At 46.2% G+C, this 27,832-nt stretch overlaps 2 protein-coding genes and 1 long non-coding RNA gene across 9 annotated transcripts; 2 read left to right on the forward strand and 1 right to left on the reverse strand.

Annotated features, from left to right (window-relative positions):
- The first annotated feature begins 404 nt into the window (after positions 1–404).
- Positions 405–9,921, forward strand: tmem51b (transmembrane protein 51b). Of its 3 annotated transcripts, XM_023837592.2 has the most exons (4): positions 725–1,083; positions 1,550–1,722; positions 6,777–7,185; positions 8,442–9,921. In XM_023837592.2, the coding sequence occupies exons 3-4, from the start codon at positions 6,800–6,802 to the stop codon at positions 8,845–8,847; spliced, it is 792 nt and encodes a 263-aa protein (XP_023693360.2). In that variant the 5' UTR covers positions 725–1,083; positions 1,550–1,722; positions 6,777–6,799; the 3' UTR covers positions 8,848–9,921. The 3 variants fall into 3 exon arrangements, with proteins under 3 accessions (XP_023693357.2, XP_023693360.2, XP_023693358.2); XM_023837589.2 differs by lacking the exons at positions 725–1,083; positions 1,550–1,722 and adding an exon at positions 405–718; XM_023837590.2 differs by lacking the exon at positions 1,550–1,722.
- LOC140592261 (uncharacterized) lies at positions 2,943–14,884 on the reverse strand. Its single transcript, XR_011992563.1, has 3 exons — positions 14,760–14,884; positions 14,149–14,211; positions 2,943–3,077 (listed from the first exon to the last, which is right to left on the reverse strand). It is a non-coding gene; the product is annotated as an uncharacterized lncRNA (long non-coding RNA).
- efhd2 (EF-hand domain family, member D2) lies at positions 14,881–27,543 on the forward strand. Of its 5 annotated transcripts, none has more exons than XM_023837525.2 (5): positions 22,825–22,911; positions 23,489–23,555; positions 24,269–24,416; positions 24,697–24,831; positions 25,213–27,543. In XM_023837525.2, the coding sequence occupies exons 2-5, from the start codon at positions 23,512–23,514 to the stop codon at positions 25,342–25,344; spliced, it is 459 nt and encodes a 152-aa protein (XP_023693293.1). In that variant the 5' UTR covers positions 22,825–22,911; positions 23,489–23,511; the 3' UTR covers positions 25,345–27,543. The 5 variants fall into 5 exon arrangements, with proteins under 5 accessions (XP_023693290.2, XP_023693294.1, XP_023693293.1 ...); XM_023837524.2 differs by lacking the exon at positions 22,825–22,911 and adding an exon at positions 23,305–23,365; XM_023837522.2 differs by lacking the exons at positions 22,825–22,911; positions 23,489–23,555 and adding an exon at positions 14,881–15,370.
- Positions 27,544–27,832: the final 289 nt, after the last annotated feature.

Consider the following 27,832-nt stretch of genomic DNA (forward strand, 5'->3'; position numbering starts at 1 on the left):
TAAAAGAAAATGTGTAATGAAAAAAAAATGTAAATGACAAGTGGTTATTTTAGATTTCTTGTACACCTGTCTTAAAACGTAAGGGATACTGGAGCTTGGTTGGGGTGGTGGGGTGGCTCGCGGTGGGTGCCGGAAAATTTCCCTTATTTTCGAATCCAAAACTTGACAGGTATATGTTCCCTAGTCCAAGTGGGACTAGCATGTTGGAGAATCCTTTTAAACGTTTGGGACACACTAGAAAAATCCACCTCGCACAATCAAGTGAATGGCTGTAGACCTCAAGCAGGTACAGTGGAAACCTGTACTAAGTCACATACATGTAATGTACATACATTACACATAATTCGCTGTGCCTGTCACAGACATTTCTAAACGCTGTGAAACGATGACTATGTGGGTGTTGTGGCAGGAAGCCGACCCGATCCCTCTTAATCACTTTGCGCTTTCCCTGCGTACTTTGCGCACTCTGCGCACGCCGAGTCCGAGAGAAACCGGTTGTCACGTCGCTTTTGCCAATCGTATGGCAGTCGGGAAAAGTTCCTGGCGTTCCGCATTACAGGCTGATTACACGAGTAAAAGCCGAGAAACCGGCGGCGTTAGTTGATTCACAGATAAGGGGTAGAATCGTACAATATCAGATGGTATTTGTGCGTTAAACGGGGGCTGTATTGGGAGGAGACACTTTCGAAGGAGACTAACGAACTGCGGTTCTGTAAAGGTAAAAGGCCGCCTCCCTCACCTGTACGCCTTTCTGCCGCTCTCTATTCAACAGGGCTTAAGCTTTTTAGTGTCGCTTATCATAATAATGTATTACTATGGCAGGATAAGCCTGATCTAATTAATGCTGCGTATTGAAAGTTGTTGAGTTATTTTACTGATTCATGACTTTTTATAAGTTATAACAGGCTGTTGAATGAAATGCCGTTTCACTCGTGTGGCTTGAATCATTTATCAAGTCCTCCAGTCTGATTCCCCGTAATGTTGGAGTGGGAAAAGCATTTATTGCGAGAGCTGAATCGCACCTGACTTTCTGCGCTTTTACCCGTTTCATTACGATGTACGGAGACATAATCACGGCAAATGGTAAAGTATATTTGCGATCGATTAAGTTATCGAATTAGTGCGGACATTGTGTTTGGATGTGAAATTACTTGCTAAAAATCTGTATTTTGGTAATTCCACGGTGTATATTTTCAGTTAAATTTTGTGCAGATTTGCTTTAATACAAATACAAATATTCAAATCTCATTTGCATTAATGGGTAGACCTGCGTTTTGCATGTCCACGAGGATCGCTCCTTTTGAGAGATCAAGTCACACTTTATTATATTTAATGCTTTCCAACCTGCCCTGTTTAGATAGCGTGGACTTATATGATTCTTGTGTAGTTCAAGGTAAATAATATATTTGATTATAATCAAATATAATTAGTCTTATAAGACTTTCCATAGCTGTGATTGTACATGAGCGGAACGTGAACCCAGTTCAGGTGCAGAGCCGAACACAGTTTTTGTGTTTCCTCCTTGGTAACACTCTGTCCGTCCCCGAAGACACCTGCCCTGCGTTTTTTGGGGGTAGGTCCTTCCCCACCAACCCACCTTTTTGTCACCGATGACCCTGAGGGTGACGTGGAAGTTCAGCCCACAAGGAACTAAATCTGAAAGGGCCATTTCATGGTGTGCCAACTGAGGTGCCTAATTTCAGGATTGGACTTCGGACTGAGGTGTTGTACCTGTTGGGTGTATTTTCTTACGACATCCCTGAAACAGACTGTGTATTCTACTTGTAATGATTGCACATCTAGCGCAGTTTCTGTGAATGGGAGAACTTATAACAGTTACGGGTTTGAGGAAACAGTCAGGGGATTATTGTAAATGTGGGTTATTTTTAGAAAATAAATTTGTGTTGGTGTAATTTGAATGCTGAATATAACTGGCAAGGTATCTTTTCTGCTGTGATCTACTTTGATGTGCTCTCTGGTATGCAAAAGTTGGGAAGTGTCATGATTCACATGCCAATCTGCAAACCTCTTCAGTCAAGTTTTTTTTTTTTTGTGGGGGGGTGTCAGGTTACTCCCACAGCTATTGCTATCTGAGTGAGGTTACAGCATTGGTATTCAGTTTCATTTTTGGTGGGTGTGTGTGTGTATGGTAGCCATCTTGATGTGTCTTGATACAGTTGAGGGAGATGTGAGTCAAAAAGAGGCAGGTTACGCCAGGGCCGGTTCAGAATTTCCACCGTGACTGTGACCAGCATGTTTTTACAGCATTGGTGTACCTTCCAAATCTGACAGAAAATTGTCACGCGAAAGACCAAATGGTCACAAAGGTGTTTTGTGCAGTAGGTGACCTCAGGGACTTGGACTCCTGGTTGTTAGGTCCATCCCGCTGAAATTTCCATTTGGTATGCAGTGGGCAGATCGGGTCTACTTAAAAGAACCTGGCGTGTATTTTAATTTAGTGCTAGTGAGATTTCAATTGTTGTTCTTTTTTTTGGGGGGGGTTTAAAGCTCAGAACAAAAGCCTGCTTGTGACTGATGAGCAGTCAGAAATTATGGATATTAGCCTCTGTTGTACATTTGACGACTTGTTCGTAACAAAATCAAAAAAGGGAGTTTGAGCTGGAATTTGACAGGCGAACCTTTAATCTTTTTCAGACGGATGCCTTTCTGACAGAGCTCTCGAGGCCTGAGAGCTTCCCCCAGCTCATCAGAGCTTCAAAGCAAACTATTTTTAACTGGTGTCTGGCAAAAGTCTGGTTATTTGCAAACTGATAATCTTAGGTTGCGGTTTCCTGGAGAACTGGGTGTAGTTATTGATTAGTAATAAAAAAGGTATTGCGTAATTGTCACTGAGTGGCTTTCGGAACATTCCTCTTCATTATAAGACACTGTATGAATGAATGTCAGCCAGTCACCATCCTGCTCCTAACGTTCTTGTACGAGTTTGGTTCGTTTGTTCTTGGTGGATGTGGAATGGTAGACATTTCAGCTTGCCTCCGTTGACCAAACGACAGTCCCCATGTTCCAAAGCAGATCCATTCCCTAAGTCTGTCTTTAAGATGAATTTGTAGGTAAGTCTGAAAAATAATATAGTACTTAGTTTTATTATTACTGTATAATTAACAAAATACGGTACCGTATGATACCTCGAGCTGATGAGCTTCTGAAGCCACTCTGCTTTATGGCAGTCCATTCTTAAGGACAAGTTGTCCTTAAGTCGGACAGTCTTAACCCGGTGACTCCTTGTATATGCTGTTGCTTTGCATTCTGGGACATGAGGAGGAGATTGGTGGGGCCAACCGTGATTGGATGTGTGTGGGCCAGCTCCTAAGACTGGGGGAAGAGTGGTCAGCAGCTAGGATTGTTACCCTGAGTGGTTAATCTCTGAGGTATGCACAGGGAATGACTGTACTTGCAGTAATTGTTGTCTCTAGGGGGACGCTGTGGTAACCTTGTTGGCTTCTGAATGGCAAGCCAGTTCTCCTTGTTTGTTTCCCTTTAAGAGCCCTGTGCACTATATCAGTGTGATGGGAGTGTCAACCGGTGGATCGGAACGTGGGTGAAAGTACAGGTGGTGCAGGAAGGGCTGTGTCACCATGGCAGTTGGGTGTGTAGCCATAGCGTTAACGTAACGTTAGGGTACTGACTCCAGATGGCTGCCTCCTCCCATTATTGCTGTTTCTTTGTGTTTTTACTGCCCCATGTCATTCTGAACTGATCCTAACTGGTATCAGACTAGTTCATGTATGTCCCGTATCTAAATCAAATAACCTGGGCTTTTTATTTCCCTTGAACCACCAATAAATGTAACAACACAAATCAGACCTCCTGCCTCTCTAAGGGTCACACAGCACACAGTCAAACCTGATGTTTAAATGACCTTTGCCCAAATGAAAAACACAATACAATGAGTATACAGTGCCTGACAAAAGTCTTGTCGCTTAACCAAGTTGTAGGAACAACAAATAATAACTTGACCTGTAGTTAATCAGTTGGAATCAGAAATGGCTTATAAGAAAAGGCAAAGCCCTCTAGATTATGCTTATTATACCAAAATAAAGTTTTGCATCATTCCTTGAGTTTTGTCATGTAATTAGGACAGAAAGGTTAAATTTTGCCTGGACAAAAGTCTTGTCATATACAAAAATAATGTAGATATTATACATATACTTCATTTAGAATACACAAACATGCTACAATAACATCAGAACATAGTCATGGTGCCTTGGGAAAAAAAATTAATAATGTGTATGACTCCCATGAGCTTGGAGGACCACATCCATACGTCTTGGCAATGACTGAAATAACTTGTCGATGAAGTCATCTGGAATGGCAAAGAAAGCAGTCTTGCAGGACTCCCAGGGTTCGTCTAGATTCTTTGGTTTCGTCTTCCAAGCCTCCTCCTTCATCCTACCCCAGACATGCTGAATAATGTTCATGTCTGGTGACTGGGCTGGCCAATCCTGGAGCACCTTGATCCTCTTCAGTTTCAGGAACTTCAATGTGGAGGCTGAAGTATGAGAAGGAGCACCATCCTGCTGCAGAATTTGCCCCCTCTTATGGTTTGGAATGTAATGAGCAGCAAGAATATCTTGATACTTCAGGCTGTTGATGTTGCCATCCACTCTGCAGATCTCTCGAACACCCCCATGGATGTAACCCCAAACCATGATTTTTCCTCCACCAAACTTGACTGTTTTCTGGGTGAATTTTGAGTTCATGCGGGTTCCAACAGGTCTCCTGCAGTATTTGCGGCATTTGGTATGTAGTTCAATGGATGATTCGTCAGAAAAATCAACCTTCTGCCACTTTGCCTCTGTCCATCCTTGCTGCAAGCTGTGGGCCTTGGCAAATTCAACATGCTTTTTTTGTTGTGTTCTTGTTAATGCTGGTTTCTGAGCACTAATTTGGCCATGGAGACCACTGCGTGTGAGAATTCGAGAAACTGTTCTTGTAGACACAGCGGTTTCTGGTGACCAGTTCTGATGTAGCTCTGCTGCAGTTGAAAAAGGGTTGGCCCTGGACTTTCAAAGCAACAAATGGTCCTCTCAAAGAGTTGTCTTACGGGGTCTGCCTGACCTGGGCTTGTCATGAACATCACCAGTTACTTCATATCTTTTTTTAATCCTCTCCACTTGATGTTTGGATACATTAGCGATGTCTGCCACCTCAGCAGCAGACTTGGTCTGTGGTTGAATCTTTGGCATGTTTTCAGAAGCCAGGCTGCACTTCAAGTGAAGGTCTGGTGTGCTGGGGTTCTGTTTATACACACCTGGGATTATGTTAATTACAATATTTGTCACAGGTGAACCTCTAATTTGTGATTGGTTGAATCATTAAAAGACATGACAAGACTTTTGTCCTTGCAAAAACAGGTGTTATGGACTTTAACAAGCTGTGAACATCAGGACACTTTTTGACTGTTTCATTTTGTACCCAGTTATTAATGTGAAAGTCCTTGGCATTAAATTGATCCATTCATCGTAACAATTGATTGATTAGAAATAAAGTTATATGCCTTTTTAAGTTACTATGTCCTTATGTGACAAGACTTTTGTCAATGACTGTACTGTCATTCTCATGGTAACAGCACATCTCATGCAGTCAAGTGGTTCATCCACTGGACCATGAAGTCTAAATTAGACGTACAGTTCAAATGAAATCAGCTAATAGATTGTGACCCCAGTAGTGTTATTGCTTGGGTGTTGGGGGTGTGTTTTACAGTTATTTTTATGTTGACAGTCAGAACAAGCCCTGGGCATGCCACATTAAACTCGTGGATATGGTTCATGTGTTTACAGCGAGCTGGTCACCACTCCCTTCTCTGGACTCCAGGCAAACATAAAACAATTCTCAAATCCGCTTTATAAATATAAAAAAACATGGCTGAAAACAGAGAATGGGGGAAGTGAGTCTCGCGAACTGTGTCTGACCCCAGGGTCCATGACTACAGGAGCTGTGCGGTCTTTAAGTGGAAAACGCTGGCGGGTTCCACGTGCGGAGAGTCTAAATGAGTTTGGGTGCCCAGAACACCCCATTCAGGGGATAAGCTTGTTCATAAGTAACCGTGTGCTTGTGAAGAGTTTACTGCTCTCTGTGTCTCCCAGCCACATGTCAGAGACTTTTAGAAGAGACCTGCCCCAGGCAGGTCGCCCACTTCTAAAAAAACAAGAGGAAATCCCAGGGTGGATGAGCAACACAATGGCGCAGGACGGAATAGGCATGACAGTGATTTTTACGGTGTTACGTCAGGGAACTACAGGGACTGGCATCATCGCAACCTCAGAAGTGAGGGGATGTGTAAGTCTGACTCCTCCACTCTGCTCCTCAATAAGTCTTTATGCCAGTGCAAGCATTTCTTTGATGTTTGAGGACAACATGCTGAAAACATCTCCACACCTGCTAGTGTCAACCTTAAAGGTTAAACTGGTTCCACTGGCCCTCATGCCTGGGTGGCCTGATGTACGCGCTGCTGCCCCTGGTGTTTGGAACCATGACTGCGCAGGAAGTGAGGTGGTGTTAGTTTGGCTCTGTTCAGTTGGTAACCAGGGAAGTTGGGGTTACCTGTGGGTGGATTTTGGCCAAGGTGGTGGATTCAGGAACTCGATTGAGCGGATCCACCAAGATGTTGTGACTGCTGGTTCTGCTCCTGTCACAGGATCTATCATTTTGGACTTCAGTATTTACCTCCTTCCCAGTCTTGCAATTTCTGTGAAGCAGTACTGTGATTGCATGTTTAGTGTGATCTGCTGATCATCTGTTCTGTTTCTCACCAGACAGGGGGTTTCATCCATAGCCCATGGTCCGGTCGGGCCCTGAGGAGGGAACGTCCTGCAGGGGGCGTATCCACTCTCCACACCGCTCCATTGGTGGTCACAGCTCTGGCTCCCAGTATGCACTCTGCACTCTGGGAGTGGGCCTCGTCGCCCTGGGTGTGGTCATGATCGTGTGGACTGTGGTGCCCATAGAGCCTGTCTACAATGTATCAAACAACAAGCCTTTGGACAGCAACCAGGACTCACGAGGGAAGACCTCATCGGTAGCCTTCGTGTTGTTGGCCGTGGGTCTAGCCATGCTGTTTCTCGCCGTCTGTCTAGCTCTGAGGAACAAGCGGCGCCAGAGGCTCCGGGATCCTCATGAGACAAACTCCCGCTTCCCGAGGCCAACTGAGGGAGCAGCAGATGCGTGAGTGCTGCCCCCTGTCTGTCAGGAGGTCTTTTTTTTTTTTTTTTTTTTCCCTATCATTTTCACATTTTAGAAGTCTGTTCTCACTGATAATGATTGCAGGCTACAACCCAAGGAAGGACGGTTTAAGGCTGATTTTCCGCGTCAAAGCGACGCCATAAGTATGGCATAACCTGGTGTGCACCACCCCAGAAATGTAACTACACGTCGCAGCATCGCAGACCACAAGAACTGTGATTGGTCTGCTTGGTAGCATTCCTTTTGTTATGGAAGTGAGGAAAGTGTAGATCCCAGATGTATCTATATTGCTCATTGAAACTGAAACACTGTTTATATGCAGCATTCAATAACCCACCCCATGCATCGTAGCAACAGGTCTACAAAGGTCAGGATGACAGCACCAGTTTCACTTACGTCCATTAAGTTCATTTGTACAAGACTTACAAAAGTAAAAAGTAGCATAGCATGCTAACTGTAGAAGGGAGAAAGCATAAAAGTCACTTTGTAGCAGCTTGACATTCTTCCAAATTTGTTTACAGGAAGTTTGGAGCAGCACAAATTCAACCACAACTCGATAAATGGATGATTTTTTCTATGTTTCAATTGTGTGATTCAACAAATGAATAGATCGCAGGGTAGGAAGGCAATAAATGCAGCATCCAAAACTATGTATCACTTAGTGTTTTTGGTGGTGTAATTGCTGAGTGACACAGACACACCAGCATACAATTACAAATGCTCGCAACGGTGTAGACCACTTGTGTAGGTCACGACGTAGGTACGAGGCAGAAGCATAAATCAGGCTTTAGAGTGATGGCTTTGTGTGACAGTCCGTACTCTGGGCTGAATAACTCGGGCCAGACTGGTCATAAGCTCGTTTGCTCTTGATGGGCCTTGTCCAAAGAAAACAGTCTAGATTTTTGGCCTCATCTGTTTATTTCGGGCCAGGAATGCGACAAGCATCAAGCAGCTTCAATGACTTGCGCTCAATACTGAAAACGTCGCCGTCTCCAAATACGATGTGAATGACTCTCATCTACATCCAGCCTGTCATCAGTGAGATACTTCACAATTAATTGAAAAATACAGAACAGCCTCTTGATGAAGAGATTGGAAGAGTCTGTAGAGTTACTGTAATTTCTTATTTATTATTTATAATCTGTGGAGTTGTTGTAATTTCTAATATAAAAGTCCATATTCTCTGCCATTCCCCCAGTCTTCAGAGAGGAGAAATTCATACTGACGTGTCTCCACAGGATGGAGGAGGCCCCGAGCTACGATGTGCCCAGTTACGAGGAGGCTGTGGGCAGTGGGCAGTACCCAGTACGGCAGAGCAACCTTCGAATGAGCTCCTCCCAGCTGCCGTCCTATGAGGACCTAGTGGAGGCCGTCCAGAATGAGGCCATGCTCCAGGAGGCTCCTGGCCCCGCCCCCGTCCCAGGCCCCGCCCCCGTCCCAGGCCCCGCCCCCGTCCCTGCCGCAGCTCGCCGCAGTGGTCGTTCCAGCCGGCTCCTGCGCCCCCTACTGGCTCGGCGGGTCAAGTCTGAGAAACTAAGCCGAGAAATGCACCTCGACATCCAGAGCTTACCGCCGGGGGGGCAGGGGACCATCGAGCCTCTGACCCCCCCTCCACAGTATGAGGAGAAGATGCCCGAGCTTTGAGAGGCCTCGATCAGCCCTCCTCCCCCGTATAAGCAGACACCATCCTGGAGGGTGTCTCTGTCACAATGTGAGATTGAATGTGTTCCCCAAGACCCCCAGAGTGAGTAGCCAGCCCTGACATGCATGATGCTCTGACGATTTCTGGCACACCAGTAGTTGGGGCAGATCCCAGCAAAATCATTTCAGATGATAGAAAGAACTGAACAAGACCGGACTGAGCTTCCCAAACAGAGCATCCTGGCTCAGCCTGTTTGTCACATTTCTTCATGATGCAAGATGCTGTGAAGCGGCTCCTTGTCGCCCCTCGTGTTTAACGTCACAGGTGCCCGTGAACCCCAGGAGAGGCTCATCTGGCAGACCGAAGACTCTAGGGTGCCGTTTGAGCCGGCGTGCAGCCGACTGCACTTCCTGTGCTGTCCGTCTCGTGTTCTCAGGATAACTGATTGTCGTTATGACTCGTCCGTTTTCCCTGACATCGTGGGGGCTGGCGAGCGGCCACAGAGGGTTAGGGTTGTGGGTTTGGGGGTTAACAGAACAAGCTTCGTCGGCAGGGACCTGGTTTCTCACAGATGCAGGGATGCTGTGAAAGGGACCACGGCGTATGCCGTGTCTGCGTGGCCGTGATCCGAACACCGGCTTCGGACCAGGGTCAGGCAGCCCGGTGTCCTCAAAGTGAGAACCACGCTCCACTGTCAGTATAAAATAAAAATTGTGGGTGCTTCTACTGATGCTGATATCTCACTTTGGCAAATGTTATGTTCTATCTGGCTAATATTATGTTGTCTTAACGTTCAGAACCACAGCAGGTTGTTCAGCATGAGGCGTAGATTTTAAGTGTGATGGAGTGTAATTGTGCATATGCTCTGGTTAAGGTACTTAGACAGTGTGTTGTGATATATCTCTACAGTGAATCACCTTGGATGACTAATCCTGGAACTTGTCTGATATTTTTTTCGAAGGGCTGGGGTGTACAGCATATTTGATTAATGATGCAAATCGCTAGGCAACTGATGTATTTATTTTCTAGAAACTGTTTATTAAAAAAGATTTCTCTGGAATAAAAGGAGAATAGTCTGTCTTGTTCAGGTTTGTTTATTCCGTCTACCTGTGCTTTGCTTAATGTCACAGATAACCCTGGCTTTTGTTATCACTGTTCCTCTCTCCTGGGTCGTTAAAGGTCGTCTTTCACGTGTTGCTGCAGGTGACTGTGTACGTGCTGCTTTTCTCTGCTACTGAATTTTGCCGTTTTCCTTTTACGCTTCTAAGGACCCTGCAAGACCAGCCAGGAATAAAGACCCTGGACTGAAGTGTGCTTTGTGCTATAAGCTATTTGCCTCCCTCTAGTGGTCATATCAGGTATCCAAAACACTTCAGTAATTGCTGATGAATTATTGACTCCAGTTACTTTGATTCGGGTTTCTGCATGACAAGCTGTCAGTGACAGACTGGTCCTGTGCTCATTGTTGACTTAAGGAAGCTTAAATGTTGGTTGTGATTCAGTGTCTGCAGCTGGAGGCTTTGTGCTCATACGTGCTGAGTAGACTGACTGAGCCCTAATCAGTGCCTCCACAGCCTGTTTGAATCACCTGCTCTGCGATCCTCTACATTTGATTCTTGAGGCTGAGTCAGTCACTCTGGGGCAGTGAGTCACTCAGCGGGTTAAGTCTCTTTCTGGGCCCGTGATCAGAAGCCTGTCGGGTTCAAGCCCCAGCCTCATCAGAAGTCACATGTCTTTGAGCCCTCCAGCCAGGCCCTTAACCCCTAATCGCAGGGGTGCTGCATGACCCCTGTGCTATAAGACCCCCCCCCCCCAAGCTACGGACAGCAAGATGGGCCAGGTGAAGGGAAGTGTTCCAATGTACCTGTACTTGTGCAAATAGCAAATGGAGGATTTATCATTCTCTTCCTTGGAAGGTCTTTGGGGTTTGGGGTTTCACCACAACTCTAAACACCAAAAAACTATATGTTGAAGCTGTAGCCAGGACAGATAAACAGGTAGGTAGTACAGTCCACTTCCAGGCTGCTTATTTCCTGATCATTCTCTATGCTAAACCAGTTGGAGAACAGCTGTGTAGGTGTCTTGTTGCATATGCTAAATCTGTGGTTCCTGGGAAGAGGAACCTAAACCTGCCGCAGTGACTGTTCTGGAAAATGGACTGGTGCAGGGGTGACCGTTCTTATCCGCAAAGGGCTGGTGTGTATGTGGGTTTTAGAGGACCGATTGACTGAAGAGTTTGAACAGCTGACCTAAAGGTTATCCTAAAAACCTGCACACACACCGGCCCTTTGCGGATGAGACTGCCCGCGCCTGCTTAAGTGGCTTAGCAGTGGACTGTGCATTCAGTAAGTCCACCTGACAGGAAGTAGTATGAAGTCACGCCACCTTATTGTGATCTGCCATGAGATTTCTCCTATCTGCCACTGCTTAGCCAATTAAATTGAACGTCCCCCCTCCCCACAGATGAATGATAGAAACTTGCTGAGGGAAGGACTTGAGCGGGACTTCTTAACGTACTGCTCTGAACTCATGAGCCAATGTTTCTGGCGTTCTCGCACGTTTCAAAGAGCGACTCGTAGAATAACGCTCACGTTGTTCACATGATTAGTGGTTCAGGGAGACAAATTTCAGGGACTATTCTGCATGTATCATCCAGCGCCGAGTTTGAACACGAGTCTGACAGCCCTAAAGTAATGGTGTTTTATTCCCCACGGCTGTCTAACATTGTGGAGATCTGCAACAGTACTTATCTGCTGGAGGAAATGACATCATGGCCGTCGAGATATCACTTTCTGGAACGTTCCCAGAAGTTTGCTTGTATTCTGTCTGGTTTCTCAGTTTTCGTGGAAGATGACAGCTAAGTTTGGGCTTGAGGCCCAAAGCTAGGGCCTATGCGTGAGAGGCGGTCCTAAGGCATCTAAGGAGCACCGCAGAACCACAAAGACTAACACTCTGGTTCTCACATGGCACCACCCTGCCGAAACACATCCAAGGCGAGATCGAATAAGACTCATCTGCTGCCCCAGAGAGCACTGAGCGTGCCCAGTAACAGCAGCAGGAGTGAGTGGCCCATACTGGTGTAGGAAAGGAGTGTCAATTCGATTCGCCTTCTGACGATGATGAAGTAGAAGGTTTGTTCTTGACTGTGGTGCCTTGTGGACCATCAGGGTGTCTGACACCTACAGATCAAAAACTAATTTGCTCCACATATTACAAAGATGAGATTTTTTAAAAACGGTTCTTCTTTTGGAACCATTCAGTGTTATAAAATTTCAGTACGATAACGGCAGAATTATTTGGACCGGTTGGATTATCATAAGACAGGGTTCTGCTGCAAACTGCAATACAAGTTGCAGATTTCCCTGCCCAAACACACCTTACTGAGCTCACCAGCTAAATGACAGCTTTAGTAGGTGTGTTTGAGCAGGGAAATCTGCAAAAGGAGGATAAAGGACCTTTATGCAATTAGTTTTCTTCCCCAATGAGGCACATATTTTCCTGAATAGCTCTGCTGTTTCTCAGACCAGTGAGCTTTACAATCATCCATAATCCTTGACTTGTTTAAGGATTCCCATGTCACCTTAAAAAGAATTACGAGAGATCCGGAAAATTCTGCACATCTGACCTGATTCACTAGTGCCCTTTTCATATGTGGACCATCCATACAGGGAATAGTCGGGTTCACATAAACACTGCTAGTGTTAGTTCAAGGCCGTTAACTTCTCTGTGCTGGTAAGGAGACCTTCACCCAAGCAAAATAATGAAAAAAAAAATTAAGAGTAACTAAATGAATATTACATTTATATAGCACTTTTCAAGATATACAAAGTGCTTCACAGAACCAAACAGGAACCACTTCAGCCACCACCACTGTGTAACACCCACCTAGATGATGTGATGCCAGCCATTCTGCACCAGTATGCCTCCCACATAGTAGCTTAGGTGGTGAAGGGGCAGGAGAGAATTCACCAGTTAGATATAGGGGATGATTAGGAAGCCAGACTTGAAAGGGCTACAGTTGGCAATTTAGCCAGGACATGAAGGTACCACCCCTACTCTTCCACACAGATACCCAGGGATCTTTTATGACCTCAGAGTCAGGACCTTGGTTTTATGTCCCATCTGAAGGACAACACCATTTTTGCAGCACACTGCCCCCATTACTGCACTGGGATCCACACAGACCACAGGACAGGCTCCCCTGTTGGCCACACCAACATCAACCCAGTTTTCCCAGTTGGTCTCCCAACCAAATACCGGCCAGGCCCAAACCTGCTTAACTTCAGATGGATTAACTAGTCCGACCTGCAGGAGACATGGCTAACTGGGCATTTTAATTCTGGCTCTGGATTTCTGGTAAGGAAAAAACACTGATGTCGCATTGTTGTGCAGATAAAAACTTCAACACATTGATATTTAACTTGGCGAACAGTACATGTACATGACGTCATTAGAGAGACACTAATTAGCTTATCTACTGGCACACCAAAGACAAAATGTGAATAGGGAAATATGTCTTCACATTTAAAAACTCCCAGATATGCTATTCATTTTCTCATACATACTTAATGGATGTTGTGTTTCTCTGCGTGTGCCCGTCTCGCCAATCCACCCCCCAGAGCCAGACTAGAGTGCCCTTTATTTGTCTTTTTCTCCCTTGCAATAATGACAGAGTTTACTTTCCAAGGAACAGGAAGTGGCTGCAGTGAACTTCCTCCCAGCTCTCTGCTACCATATATGGTAGTGGGACAGGTAGCCTAGAGTCTATGAGAGAAAAGAGTGAGGTGGGTTGCCGCACGCGTGCGTAAGAAGCACATAAACCAGATGAAGCCGCTTCCAATGTTACTACGAGCCACAATGACTCTCCCAGTAATGTCTCGTGAGCAAGAGAAGCACCTCAAGGCTCTCTGAGCCAAAATCCCACAAACCTTTGAGAAAGAGTAATGTCAGTACACTGAATGGCCAAAAGCAAGCCTTAAGTTATTAACTTTATTGACTTTACTGCCTGCTTGTTATGTTAGTCTCAGTTTGACTGTCTGAGAGTCTGCCAGCTCCTGAAAGCATTAACCCATCAGCAGATTCCAAACAAACGGTCTTACTCATGACTGAACCTCTACAGAGTACCCCTGTCTGCAAATAATGCAGCACAGAAATGCTTGCTGTAGCACATTGCTTGCATCTCCAGTCAACGTCTATGTGTAACGTAATGAAAGCGCATAAGGAGGGGAACATTACACAGATTCATACAGTGGTGTATTTTCACCTAAAAGTTTGATATTCAGACTTCACGTACAGTGGATTACCTGATATCCAGTTTGGATTCTGTCCTACCACCTTCGTGTTCCGCAGTAAGATCTCAGTCATGGCTGGATAGGGAAAGATGGGTGGAACCCAGGGTTCAGATACAAGCTCCTTAACATGTTAAACAAAACGGCTGACTCTGGCTTAATTTGAAATCCTCACATTAATAACCTCTAACGTTGTACAATAAAATGGATCTTAATAAGATGTTTATAGAATTGATCTAGCAATCTTGAATGCATCTAACAAACTTCTCTTGCTACACGGCCGCTGTAATATCAGCCTCTTCCACAGGGGGTCGCCTTTCAGATTTACCCCCGTAATCTGACAACTTTGGCATGTTAGCTGAATGCTATGAGAACAACTGAATTTTGCTATCCATATCAGTGTATTTCTATGCGGCATTTCTCCATGCAGTAATATGCATTTTGAATAACAAATGGCACACCTAAGTGGCTTGTTTTTATTTTTAAATTCTAATGTTTTAGAATTGTGGTATCTTTAGGATTTTATGAATTCGCTAATTTACTTTTAAAATTTGAATTGTAAATATTTAGTACACTTTATTTTATTGACCCGGTCCGCGGATGTTCGGACGTCTCCGAGGTGTCACCTGGAAGGGGTCCTCACGCTGCCCGGTGTCCTTTGTGGGGGGGTGCGTCCTTAAGAGGCGTGGCTGCATGCTGGAGAGGTGCGCTCCCAGGAGGTGAGGCGCCCTTGGGCTGCAACTGCTGCCGCTTCTCTAAGGAGGAAGCCCTCTCGATCACTCTGGCTGACGAGGGGAATCCAGCACAAACCTAAGACTCCCAAAGGGAGTTTTTCCAGCTCGTAGCGTGTTTCACTTTTGGTATTTCGCGGATCACCTAACTCCACTCCAGCAGACCTTAGACGCACCTTCGCGGTGTTTTATCCGATCGTTGATTCGGTTTTTAAGAAAACCATGGCTTCCGACGAACTGGCATCCAAACTTTCCCGGCGCCTGAACATCGAGGACGGCGTGGAGCACCCGGTGGCCGTGGACTGTGACCATGAGGACGGAGGCGATGCGAAGCCCACCACGGCGAACGCCGACTCAGAACTGGGGGCCAAACTGCTCCGGCGCGGGGAGCTGAACGAAGGGATCGGGGAGCACCAGCAACCCAGCAGCAAGGTGTTCAACCCTTACACCGAGTTCAAGGAGTTCTCCAGGAAACAGATCAAAGACATGGAGAAAATGTTCAAGCAGTGAGTCCCTGCCTGGGGTGACATGTGTATAGAGGACGCGCGTTACTTATAATATTTGTCTTAGTAGGTAATTGTGAAGTACTGGACCCACCCTCCCCATAACCGCGCAACTTCGTGCATTAATTTTTGAATTACCGTACAGCTGTTTTTGTCATAAGATTTATATGCAGTGCGTTAAAAGGATCATGCTTAAGTTAAAATGTGCAGTTTGAATCGCCTGTGGGTTAAATGTCTGGAGTAACGCGAATAGTATAAGACTAGCTGTCAAGTTCAGTAACGTTAACGGCCCCGGCCGCCTGATTATAATTAAGCGGCTCGGCTGCAAGACCCCGACACCCGCACCGGACCCGCCGTCCTCGGGGTTTGTACAGCAGCCTAAAAGGAGCTTTATTTGTCGTGTTATTCCGATTTATGGGATTCTGCCAGTTAATTCACCCATTAGACTCGGTAATCGGGATCAGACGTAGTACCTTTGCTCTTTTCGCATGGGGGGGTGTGAAGTGACAGGTGCTTGGTGATTTTTCACATTTTGAGCGGATTTTCTCCGTCCAACCTGGAAGGAGCAGCACACTGGCGCCGGTTTCGTTTTTTATATATATAAGATTTGTGCAGCTGGAGATGCATTATGCGCTAAACATGTCCAGGCGCACATGCGCTCCTCGGGGACCGGGAACATAAAGGAGCGCAGACGCCCATAATGTCCTTTTAAAGGTTTAATTTGTAAGACGCCATGTGACGGTACACGGATATGTGGACATTAATGTTTCCGGACAGTGATGCTTAGCTAGTTACTAAGATACAGGAACAGAGCTTTTTACTGCTTAACTACCTTAAGTTTAAAAGTTCATCATATTCAGAGATGGACTGGTACGATTTTCACATTTAAAAACGATACGTGCGACTATCGATTGTTTGTAAGGCATTGAATTAGAGTAAGCATATAAAGATTAACATGCATTATATTTTTTCATAACAGCGCAAAAACACATAAAAATAAATACGCATTTACACTGTTACCACAATCGATTGTCGCACGTATCGTTTTTAAAGCGTGATTTAAAACGCATGCTTGCGTATCAGTTATGTCCATCTTTATTCATATTTTTTCTTCTAATAGAAATACTTGTAGTTAACATGATCCCCTCCCCCAAAGAGATAGATGTTTCAGATGTCTGGGTTGAAAAGTATCAGGAAGCTCTTCTGAGTTACCACCGCCTCTTCAAAACCAGCTGGATTAAGCAGAAGTGTCCAGAGCGCCCCAAGTTTAGTATGGGGCAACTGTTAGGAGGGGGTAGGATTGGAAATCACGTGAGATGATGGGGGTGGGTAAGTGGTGGTGTTACCATGAGGGCCTGAATATAGTAGATGATCGTTATAGTGAGACAGACCTGAGAGTACAAGGATGTGGACAGTTAAGACACAGAAATGATCTGCAAATTCAACTGACACAATAATGTTGTCCCTGCTTGTATTTGGCTGGGCCCAGAAAAGCCCCTCTTTGACTGCACAGTTTTATGGGACTGAAGTTATTGAGGAATATGTAGCTTTTGTTCAATTTTTTTCCCAGTTTGTGCTCTGCGGCTGCTCTCTCCCTCACTTTAATCTGTCGGTACAGATTTCTTTTGCTCAGTCAGCATCACAAGGAATTCCCAGAAGCCACTGCAGCGATGGAAAAACTGGGGGCAGGAAATGAAAAATAACTTAACTTTCTATTTATGGAGTCACACCATTGTGCCGGAAGTTCATTCCGTGGCATGTGTTTCTCCTACTTTGTGGAAGTGTAACTTTTACAGAAATCTTCAAGAGAAAACTGTTACCCTGGGGCGAGCTGTTCAGAAATACAGGTTATTCCAAAGCGACCGTCCCAGCTGCCCTGAGGGGGTGATACTTGGTTGTTGGCCTGATGGGGCAGGATGGTGTTTTGTCCCGTTCGCTATCTGGTTAGAAGGACCCTCAGAAGCAGCCTGAGGTCATGGCTACAGCTGAGGCCTTTGTGAACCTGGGTATCTGCAAGGTGGGTCCCCTGCCTGGCCGCTCCGAGGGCAGCGTTGAGAAACGGCGTGTGGGTGAAACCACTCGTCTCGCTAGTTGAGTGGGGAAACTGGTCAAAGCCAGAAACTACACTGTGAGAAGAATGTACCCCGGGCTATGCGGACTCCAACCCCCCGCCCCCTGCTTTGTGAAGTTCTGTGTTGCGGGGGGGGGGCACCATGAATCTGCAGTCTGATCTGCCCACTTGGTCTGAATCTGCATAAACAGCAGGCGGCTTCTTTAACTGAAGCAGTGCCACTGACCGTAAGTGATGATCATTATCTTCCTTTAAACTTCTGCTCTCCCAGAGTGTTGAAACGGAGCTGCTCGTTCTTCCTCCTTGGCCTGCTTCCCAGGCCGGCCATTGCACTGATCTGGGTACAGTTGGCACTTGACTCACACTCACGGCACGCTGGACTCAACGGTCCGCGCTGCTGGCGTTCCATCAGGTTTCCTTCACGCATTTTGCGTCTAGAGTTTCAGCGATAAGTAAATGCCAACAAAGCTGAAGCTTCCTTCTCTGGAACTGGAACCTGCAGGACTTAGTTCCTCATTGATCCTGCAGAATGGGCTGGTCTGGAGCCGGCAGTTGATAGGCAGACCTCAGTTTTTGACTCTTATGCGGGCCAAACCTCCATTTACCTGTGATTGATAGAGAAATGTGGTCTACATAGGACTGTCTGTGTCTGTATAGGACTGTCTGTGTCTGTATAGGACTGTCTGTGTCAATGTGTCCACATTGTCCCTTTTGCCAGGCAGGAAATACAGTACGCAACCAGCTGGCAAAAATCAGGGGTGGCCGCTGGTGGCCGTGGGTGTACCAGAGCCAGGGCTGATCCCTGAAAATACAGACGGCAGTTAAACATTAATTGCAAGTCGTGTTTATCACATGGTTCAGTGTAGAACCTCTGATAAGCTTGGGATTGAGGGCTCGCCCACCACCTTTAAACACTTGGGTCTGTAAGTCTAAGACCTGCTTACCCAATGAGATTTCTCCGTTTCTCTCACCCAAGGCTTTATTTTATTCCAGAAAAGCAGAGTTTATCTCTGCCTTGAAAGTGCACTTTAGTCTCTTGGTGTTGTTGGCTTTAGTGGAGGTTTAATAGCTTCCCGCAGGACATGAGGGGGCGTCTTGTCTCAGGTGGTCAGCAGAGCAGGTGTTAGAGCGCGGGGCCACAGGAAAGGAGGACTCCCATGTGTACTGAGCATGGTGGTTAACCGGAGGGGGGCAGGCTGGCTGGGTGGATTGCAGGCACCTCTGGTTCTCGTCAGATCAAAGGTGCCATTGTGTTCACTGTACATATCTGGGTGGAATTCAGCCAATAAGAGGAGCCTAAAGGTCATGGTGGTGGGTGGCGTAAGAGCCAGAGAGGAGGGAGTGTGGTGGGAACTGCAGTACTCTAAGTGCCAGGTTTATTTCGGAATGCTTACTGGGGGGTGACTGTAACCGCGGCAATAAGTGAACAAAAAGGGGTGTGTGTGTGTGTGTGTGTGTGTGTGTGTATGTGTGTGTGTGTGTGTGTGTCTCTCTGTCTGTGTATGTGTCTGTCTGTCTGTCTGTGTGTTTGTGTGTGTCTGTCTGTGTGTCTGTCTGTGTGTGTATGTGTCTGTCTGTGTGTTTGTGTGTGTCTCTCGGTCTGTCTGTCTGTGTGTGTTTGTGTGTGTGTCTCTCTGTCTGTGTGTGTGTCTGTCTGTCTGTCTGTGTGTGTGTGTGTGTGTGTGTGTGTCTCTCTGTCTGTGTTTGTGCGTGTCTGTCTGTGTGTGAATGTGTCTCTGTGTGTTTGTGTGTGTCTCTCTGTCTGTCTGTCTGTGTGTGTTTGTGTGTGTGTGTCTCTCTGTCTGTGTGTGTGTGTGTGTGTGTCTGTCTGTCTGTCTGTGTGTGTGTGTGTCTCATCATGGTCTCCCTACAAGTCAAAATCCCTAAAATAACAACTCTCACTGCATAGCAGAAAGCTTCGCTTCATCTTCTGGTGTTTGAAGTTGGGGGAGTTTAACTGCATTGAAATGCCCATTGGTGTAAAGTGGTACTGCGATGGGTGAGTGTGTGGGGGGGTGTGGGGGGTTGTCTCCTCCAGCTGAGAGAGCAGCTGAATCATAGAGACTGAAGGAATGGCAGCTTGGCTCTCACTACCGTCTGGAATGGGCTTTAATGAATAAAGAAAATCCACCATGCAATGAGAGTGTGCACCAAGACTTCTGCAACCAATGGGAGAAGACATTACCCCATGAAATGAGAGTGTGAACCAAGGCCATTCCAACCAATGATAGAGGACATTACCATAATTGTTGTACAGTGGCAACAGTGGTGCTGTCCAGTCGTAGATCTGTGCCTTTCAACCAAGGTACACTGCCCAATGCTTTCAGTCCGTGATGATATCCAATGGAATATGTGTATATTTGATGCCCATGCATGACAAGTTATGGAATATAATCCCAGGCCACTGGCTGTTGGATTAAGGTGGACAGAGTTTGACATCTTGGCACCTGATGATGCTAGTGCTTCTAAGAGGTTATTACCAGTCACTATTCTCCAGATGTGTCCGGTTATGGAACCACACCAGCAACACGCACCTGCGCACTTGTGCAATATGATGTCAAGCACTGCTGGACGTTGATCCGATGCTGGCCTGGAGCCCATTGTTGGGAAACTTCTCAGAGCTGTTCTGGGTTAAACTCCAGCTGCAAGTCAGCATGTAATACTGGTTCATGCTGTCAGAAATGGGCATCTCCATCACTAGTCCAGGAAGGACAAAGAGTGGCAACAGGGGAAGGGCTCATGTGTTACAATGATGGACTTGTACTGGCCAAGAATTTGCTGTTATTTTTCAGTTGGTTAGACTGAGGTCACAGCAACCTCTGAGATCCAACTGGCCTTGAATGATTGGTGATTAGGGTTTATCAAATCATGTGACAGGTCCTCTCACTCCCCCAAGGCCTTAAACACAGAGTGTATATTATCCTAAGAAAGAAGAGCTTTGCTGGGAAGTCTACTTAACGTCAAACTAAAGTAAGAGGAATAGACTGTTAGTGTTTCCCATCTGGACTGGTGTGCTGATTGGTGGATGTGCTGTTTTCTATCTTCTCACTGGAGCAGAGATCAGTGATGTAATGACAGAAGTTCTTAAAGACCAGGGAAATGTGTAGCGATCTGCCCGTTTCCTAAGTCCCCCCTCGTCTCAGTTTTAAGTGCTTTATCTGCTACTTTGCTTGGATCTCTGTGATCTGTGATGGTGATGAAGTCCTGATGAACCTGACGTCAGCTCTGACGTTTAGCCCCGAAAGCGGAACCAAGCCGTGCCTGAAGACAGTAAGGGTGCATCAGCCTGCCCTGTGAAGGAGAGCGTGTACATTTTTAGGAAGCTTGTCTTGCTTCTGTGAGCAGCTCAATCCGGGAGCAGCCAGTAAATCTGTGAGTTGTGCAAATGAGCGTAAGCGATGGGCGGTGTCTGTGGTCGAGAGACGCGTGTCATGTGCTTGTGACTGGGGGGTCTGGAATGTGCTGCGATGACGTCATCGTGCATGATGTTCCTGTGGCCAGTTCCCTCTGCCCCTCCCCCAGCCGCTTGCCTGTCTCACATGCTGGGCTGAAACCGTGTCTCTTGGGGAGGTTTTCTCAGAGCCGTTGGCTGTATCCTAGCAACAATGATTTTCTCTTTGGAGGTGGAGGCTTGGGAGGGGTCATGATGGTTGAGTGAAAGTGGGAAGAGGGTGACTAAGTAAGTGATTAACCGTATTAACAAGATGTTAATGCAAACAGTTTGGACTTAGCAACCAGTCCACAGTAATTCCATCCATTGTGGCTACGCTCCGTCATCACACCTGCATTCCATCTTTGATGATGATGATACTTTGTTCGTCTTGCTCTCTGTAGGTGAGGGCAAGCTTGACCGCGAAGGGCAGCCACCCGTGGCAGTGCCCAGGGAGCTGGGGGTTAAAGACCTTGCTCAAGGGCCCACAGATGTGCCGAGTCTCGGCTTAAATCTTCCGATCACAGGCCCCTGAGCCGCAGGCTTCGCCCTCCTCGCTGTCTGCTTAGTGCTCTGGCGATCAGGTGATTCAGCACTGGAGTGGCTATGGAGAACTCAGTGTAATTGTATCTCTGGCTGCAATTACAGTCACAGTAATTTAACAAAATAATTTTGGCTAAAAGTTAAAGTAACATCAAAGTACAAATGTGTCATCATTATAAGCATCAGATGGTCTTCAAGTTCAAAGGCATGGTTTTCCTGCTGGGCATGTGACCCATAAGCAGACCACCCTTCCTGAGGTGAGTTTGCGCCAATCGGTTTTCTCAAGGCAATTAGAGGCTGTGACTGGTTGTCATAGCTCTGTTCACCACTCTGTGGCGCACCGCTCTGATTTCTGATCCAAACAATCTCTTATATGGTTTGTATCACCATCGACAGCCCCCAGCCACACAGGTGGCATTCGGGCTGGGATGCTGTGTGGCTGTTTGAAGGCGTCTTTCTGTAGAGCAGCTCAGCGTCTTCGGGGAAGTTTGCTGAGTTTTAGCCTCTCCGACCCGATGACTCCGTGATGGCGGCACAACATCCTCCTTCCGCGCTGAATACTGCTTACTGAAGTTAATCGTTTCCTTTTTGCTCTGAAGACTCCTCTGACTAAGCCCAGAGCCCTCAGCAAGGCATAAGCAGGTCATGAAAACACCCTGATACCAAATATGGCTTAATTTCACAGCTCCCTCAAGCTGGGGGCCTACCGGAAGCAGGCCTCACGGTCAGGGAAACCAGAACTACTGCTGCTGCTTCCTCTCTGCCTGTTGCTCAGTTGCGTGTTGCTTACCCGGCATTTCCTGCGCACTCGTATGCGCCTCCCGCCCCCTAAAAGCACTGCCCAGATGGGTGCGGAGAAGGGTTTGCCAGAAGAGCAATCCCCACCGTTAAATAAGTACAGCGAGGTAGGTCTTGCAGGAGTCTGCCTGTCTAGCATGACTCTGCATGTGCCGCTCTAGGAATTTCAGACGTGATTGTGTTATGCAATCGGGAAACAACATAGTATCATAATAGTATTTCAATATGCTGCATCATAATTTTGGTTTGAGATGTAATCCATCATTGCTTGTAGGACTATCAGAATACGATCTCGCGCATACTGTACAGTACTGTACTAATCTGGGTTTGTGTTTATGGGTGAAGTCACGGGTGCTAGATATACACACTCGATTAGGGCAGCCTACTTGTACATACCTGCTCGAAGACACACGAAAGCAATCATGGCAGGGAAGTTTAAACTGAGATGCCCTGTAAGACGTAGACAAGCACACACGGCCACGTCCCACTGCTGCTGTGCCAATGCCGGAACTTGCCGGCTAGGTGTAAACCAAGACAGGCCCCAGCAGGCCGTCGGAGGTGTGGAAACCCTGCGCTCCACAGATTCCTCTTCTCCCCTTTAGCTTCTGCCTCTGTCCTGACGTGTCTTCAGGTGAGCAGAGTGAGCCCAGTGTGCTTGTGCTGGGCCCGAAAAGTCAAACTTAAACAGGTTGAACATCACAGGTAATAGTTTGACGGAAACCCGAGAATGAGTAATTAATTGAACAAGACGGGCGTACCAAGTATCGAGACGCGGAGAACGTTCCGGGCCTCAGTGTAGGAGAGGGTTTCAGGCGACACGTGTGAAGTTTTCTGCGGCTTCTAGGGCGGGGGAGTCGGGGGGGCACGCTTACAGAATGGAAGCAGGCTCCCTGAACTTGTGGCAGTGGGAAGACACTTCGTGCATAAGACTGGGGGAGAAGGGTTGGGTGGGGGGAAGCAAGCATTTAACGCCGATTCATATCGTGCAAGATGGTCGAAACTAAAGCAAACAGGAAGAGCCAGCAGAATGAAAGATCGACAGAGATGTCTGTTGTGTATGTGCGGGTTGGGGAGTGTGTGCACGCAATTAAACATCTATAAGAAGTTCTAATGAGCTGGGCATTAGGTGAACTCATAGGGGCACCTTGTTTCCATGGTAAATTTCCATTAAATTTCAAAATAAGAAATATACCTGATTCATTCACTGGTATAAAATGTATAATGCTCATTTGGCCTCATTTGCCGGTTTGTTGGTGTTTTGTCTTTTTTCCCATTTTAGTGAACCTTTGCGTGTCCAGGTCTATGCTGGGTATGGGGGTCCAATTGAAGCACATTGTCATTGGTCGGTAGGCGGTGGTTTTGCTGTTCCAGTTACCTTTATGGTCTGAGTTTCAGTTCAGCGTTACAGTTTCTAGACTTCTTTGATGTTTTTACATATTGCAACTTCTGACATTTTGAATACAGTATGTGCGATTAGACAAGGGAGTGTTCCTTTGCTGATAGAATGGAGAAACCCGTGGACTGTGTGTTGGTGCTGCCCTCTACTGGTCATCCATGGTATTGAGTCCTCTTAGGCAGATTTCACACCAGTGCTGTTTGTGATCCTTCCCACCTGCTACTTATGTAATATTATGGTACCTCTGAGTCAGAGTTGGCATGGACTTGCCACCCCCCCTCGCCCCCTGGTGGCAGCCTGCACAAGCACAGCACTGTGTGTTCACAGGTTTTATCCATCTGCACATTTTGAAAACATATCTCCATGACGATGCTAGACATTGTCATGACATCTTCACCAGACACATGCAATGTTGTTTTGTTTCTTAAATGCTCCATCTGCTTTTCTTTAACTGCCAATTTTCTTAGTTTTTGGGGGGATTTACTGTAAAGCGGTCAGGATTTCTTAAGTGTCTTGAAATGAGGGCCCTCACAGCTGACTGGCTGTGTCTCCGAGGTGTTTGTAAAAATATGAACATGCTGTTTGCAGTTTAGCTCTGTAACTTGCACAGAACATCTGCCAAACTTGTATCCCCAAGACCAAAGAATCTGTAACTGTGTGTAGGTATGATGCGGGGAAGGATGGCTTCATTGACCTCATGGAGCTGAAGCTGATGATGGAGAAGCTGGGGGCACCACAGACCCACCTGGGCCTCAAGAACATGATCAAGGAAGTAGATGAGGACCTGGATAACAAGCTCAACTTCAAGGAGGTGAGAGCTCCTCATGGAGTGTGGAGCTGAGGCCTGTTTCTACTCCCTCCCTCTCATTCTCTCCATTTTTTCTTTTATCCCTGTCTCTTTTCCTGTATTGTCATAAGCAGGATTTAAGTTTGTGCCGGACCATAATGTTCTTCAGTGTATTAAGTTGCCAGTTTGTCAGGAGTGGGATTTCATCTCTTCCTGAATGTAAGAAGACGAGATGTTTAGGGGGGTTGTCATCTGGAAACAGACACACTGGAGAGTTAGGACTGTGGACCTTCCTTTTCCCCAGTTCCTGTTAATCTTCCGGAAAGCCGCAGCAGGAGAGCTTCCGGAGGACAGCGGGCTGCACGCCTTGGCCCGGCTGTCGGAGATCGACGTGTCCACGGAGGGAGTGAAGGGAGCCAAGACCTTCTTCGAGGCCAAAGTAAGCTGCAGACGTGACTTGCATCTGTCAGGAAGGACGAGTGCAGAAGCAGCGCACATGCAGCTGCCTCTACCGTAACGTTCTGTCCGAGAGTGTTGAATTTAACCGGTGTTGAATTTAACCGGTGCCAAAGTGCAAACTTTGCCCAGCAGGTCAGCCTGAACTTTATCTTTGAATGTGAAATTCATCCTCTTTGTCAGCAGTTTACGGCCTTTGAGGACCGTCCATCCTGACATGAACTAGACCTCACTTATTTGCAGCATGATTGACATGTCAGCCCGTAATATTAAGCTTCTCCACGTCTTTATGAGCCGGTCCCGGTGAGACGTTGTTTGCCACACGCATCGTTGTCACTTTCCACTTTACGCCTCGCCCGTGCAGGTTAAGGCCATCAACGAGTCCAGCAAGTTTGAGGCCGAGATCCGGCAAGAACAGGAGGAGAAGAAGAAGCAGGCAGAGGACAAGAAGCAGAGGCAGGCTGCTTTCAAGGAGCTCAAGTCGGCCTTCAAATGAGGGGCCAGCCTCTCCTCCATCGCTCGGCCTCCCCCATGCGCCCCCCACACCTGATTCTCTGGGGCGCTGCTGTGACCCAACATCCACAGTCCCAAAGTATTTCCCTATGAATAAAAACAAACTGCTTTGTCGTCCCCCTGCTAGCATGGCCTCTGCATGCCCCCTGGTGGTGGTGGTGGTAATCACTTTGTTTCCCCACTTCTGTTTGTGTTCCGTAACCAAATCTCAGCTCCCGCAGCTGCTTCAGCTGGCATCAGTCAGACTATTTACATATCAGGATGTGCTCCAGGGAAGCCCAGCGTATCTGGTAGCTTGTGGGGCGGGCGTGGCCGTAGCCGCACAGACCTCCACAATGTTCCCCGGGGAGTATTGGCACGTGTTGTTCGTAAAAATATACTGTTGACTTGTTTACAATATGTAAATCACCTATGCAAATGCCCTGAAGCTGTGTTGTGCCCAGTTCTGTCTCTGTTCCTCTGCCTGCTAAGTTTGTTTTTGTTGGTTCTTGGTCTGATGCTGGTGTTATAACCTCCTGTGTTTATCCACACCGGCGTCATTTTCCAGCCCGATTGATCTCTGCTTCCTGTGCAGTATTGTCACCGACCGCCTGTCGCTTGTTAATGGGCCACATTTCAGCATGTGCAAGAGCAGTTTCTCAGCTCTGAGCTTTGGGTTGGGGACTGCAAAAGTGGTGGGGGGGCACTTTTCCTCCCTCACAGGGGGCATATTTTCAGATCCTACTCCTACTTTGACTGTAACCTTTCTACAGTATTTTCTCATTTATCTTATTTAGCATCAGGCATGTTCTTAACTGCTCAACATCGAAGTGGATGTAAGATACTTCTGTAGTTGCCTACAGAAGTGCTGGTTACTGATTGTTTCTTTGTGTGAGGGCATTTCCTTTGACAATTTTATTCGTTATATAGCTTGTTATTTAGCACGTCACTGTCGGCATCGAAAACTTTGGTGTTTTTATTTTGCTGGGTTTAAGCAAAGCAGTCGCTTTTAAAATACAATAACAGACTTCAACTTGAGCCTTAAACACTGAGGATTCCTATTGAGCCATCGGGTCAACGAAATGATATCAAGCAAGTAATGGGCCATTGACAGAAGGGAGTGAAAAATAACATGAATTGTAACACCTGTCTGTCAGGCTTTGATTAAATAAAACTATTTTTTCACCAGAATGAAAAAAATAAATAGTTTTTTTAGAGTGTCTGCTTCTGTATGTCCTGTTTTTTTCTTGCATGTCTTTCTGCATGTACCTGTGAATGTCCTAAGTGACATTATTATGTAATACTGCTGAATATGACAGAGTGACTCCCATCCTATCTAGTGGAGATGTGAAGTTTAATGTCATGGTCAGACTTGGAAACGAGCTGCATAACCTTACATGCCATACAGTGGAGTTGGAGCCAGTATGGTGGTAGGGAAAGTGTCTGTGTTATTTCTAATTGAGAATACACCTATGCCATGTCACAGAGGACATTAAACAATACATTGAGCTAATGTTTCTGGGTTTAAATGTTCTGATGGCTGGTCACCAGGGCAAACCAATGCCTCCCTTATTGTAATAATTGTGATTCTAGTTAATTGTTAATGTGTGTTCGTTGCTACACTGGAAAACTGTGCCAAATGTAAGGGGGAGTACGTGTGTCTCTGGATTAAGAGGAACTGAATGGGGAAATTCATAGACGCAAACATGGGGTAAAAATAAGTAGGGAGTCTTTAGTTTTGGGGGCTTACACTGCATGTATAAACTCTTCATTTCTTGACTTCTCATCTTACCCTCCGTGAAGATGTAGTCAAAGTGAACTGCACACGTAATACTTGTGATACAATACTGTACGTGTCAAATATTGAAATGCTATTTGCCAGGATTTGAGGGCTGCTAATCTCAAGGGATGCCCTCTCTGGTGACTCAATGATAACTAAAGAACCTTCACACCGCCGATTTTGATTTTTAAAAAGTCCGTTTGGCTTGGTTTCATAAAATTAATTGGATGTCATTGTGTGTTTCCTTTTCAACGTGTAGCCGAATTTCTCACAATTCTCGCCGTTGTATGTTGTGTACGATGGGTCATGCATAGTTCTGTGCGCTTTTGTATTTTAATACGAATAAACGACCCTATATGTTTTTAAAATTTCTAACACAAAGCTCGATTATTCTTGTGGCAATAAATAAAATACATACAATAACCTGTATTGTATCTTATTCATTTGGGTGCTAATCCGATCATTAAAATGTGATGTGTTTTAATCCGACCACAGCATATATTAGGGTCAGCTGGCTGGAGTGAGATTTTCAATTCGAGACACGTCTGCCCACCTATTTATATGTATGTAGAAGTTTTATTACCTTGTAAATAATTTGTAGGGCTTGCAATTAAATCAACGCTTTTGTTGTAGCTAATTTTGGGTTTATAATGGAATAATATAGATTTGCCATAAAACCGTGAGTCTTGCGTGACCGTGAGTCAGAAAGCGT

This window comes from Paramormyrops kingsleyae, chromosome 8, assembly GCF_048594095.1.
Source record: "Paramormyrops kingsleyae isolate MSU_618 chromosome 8, PKINGS_0.4, whole genome shotgun sequence".
NCBI lineage: Eukaryota > Metazoa > Chordata > Actinopteri > Osteoglossiformes > Mormyridae > Paramormyrops > Paramormyrops kingsleyae.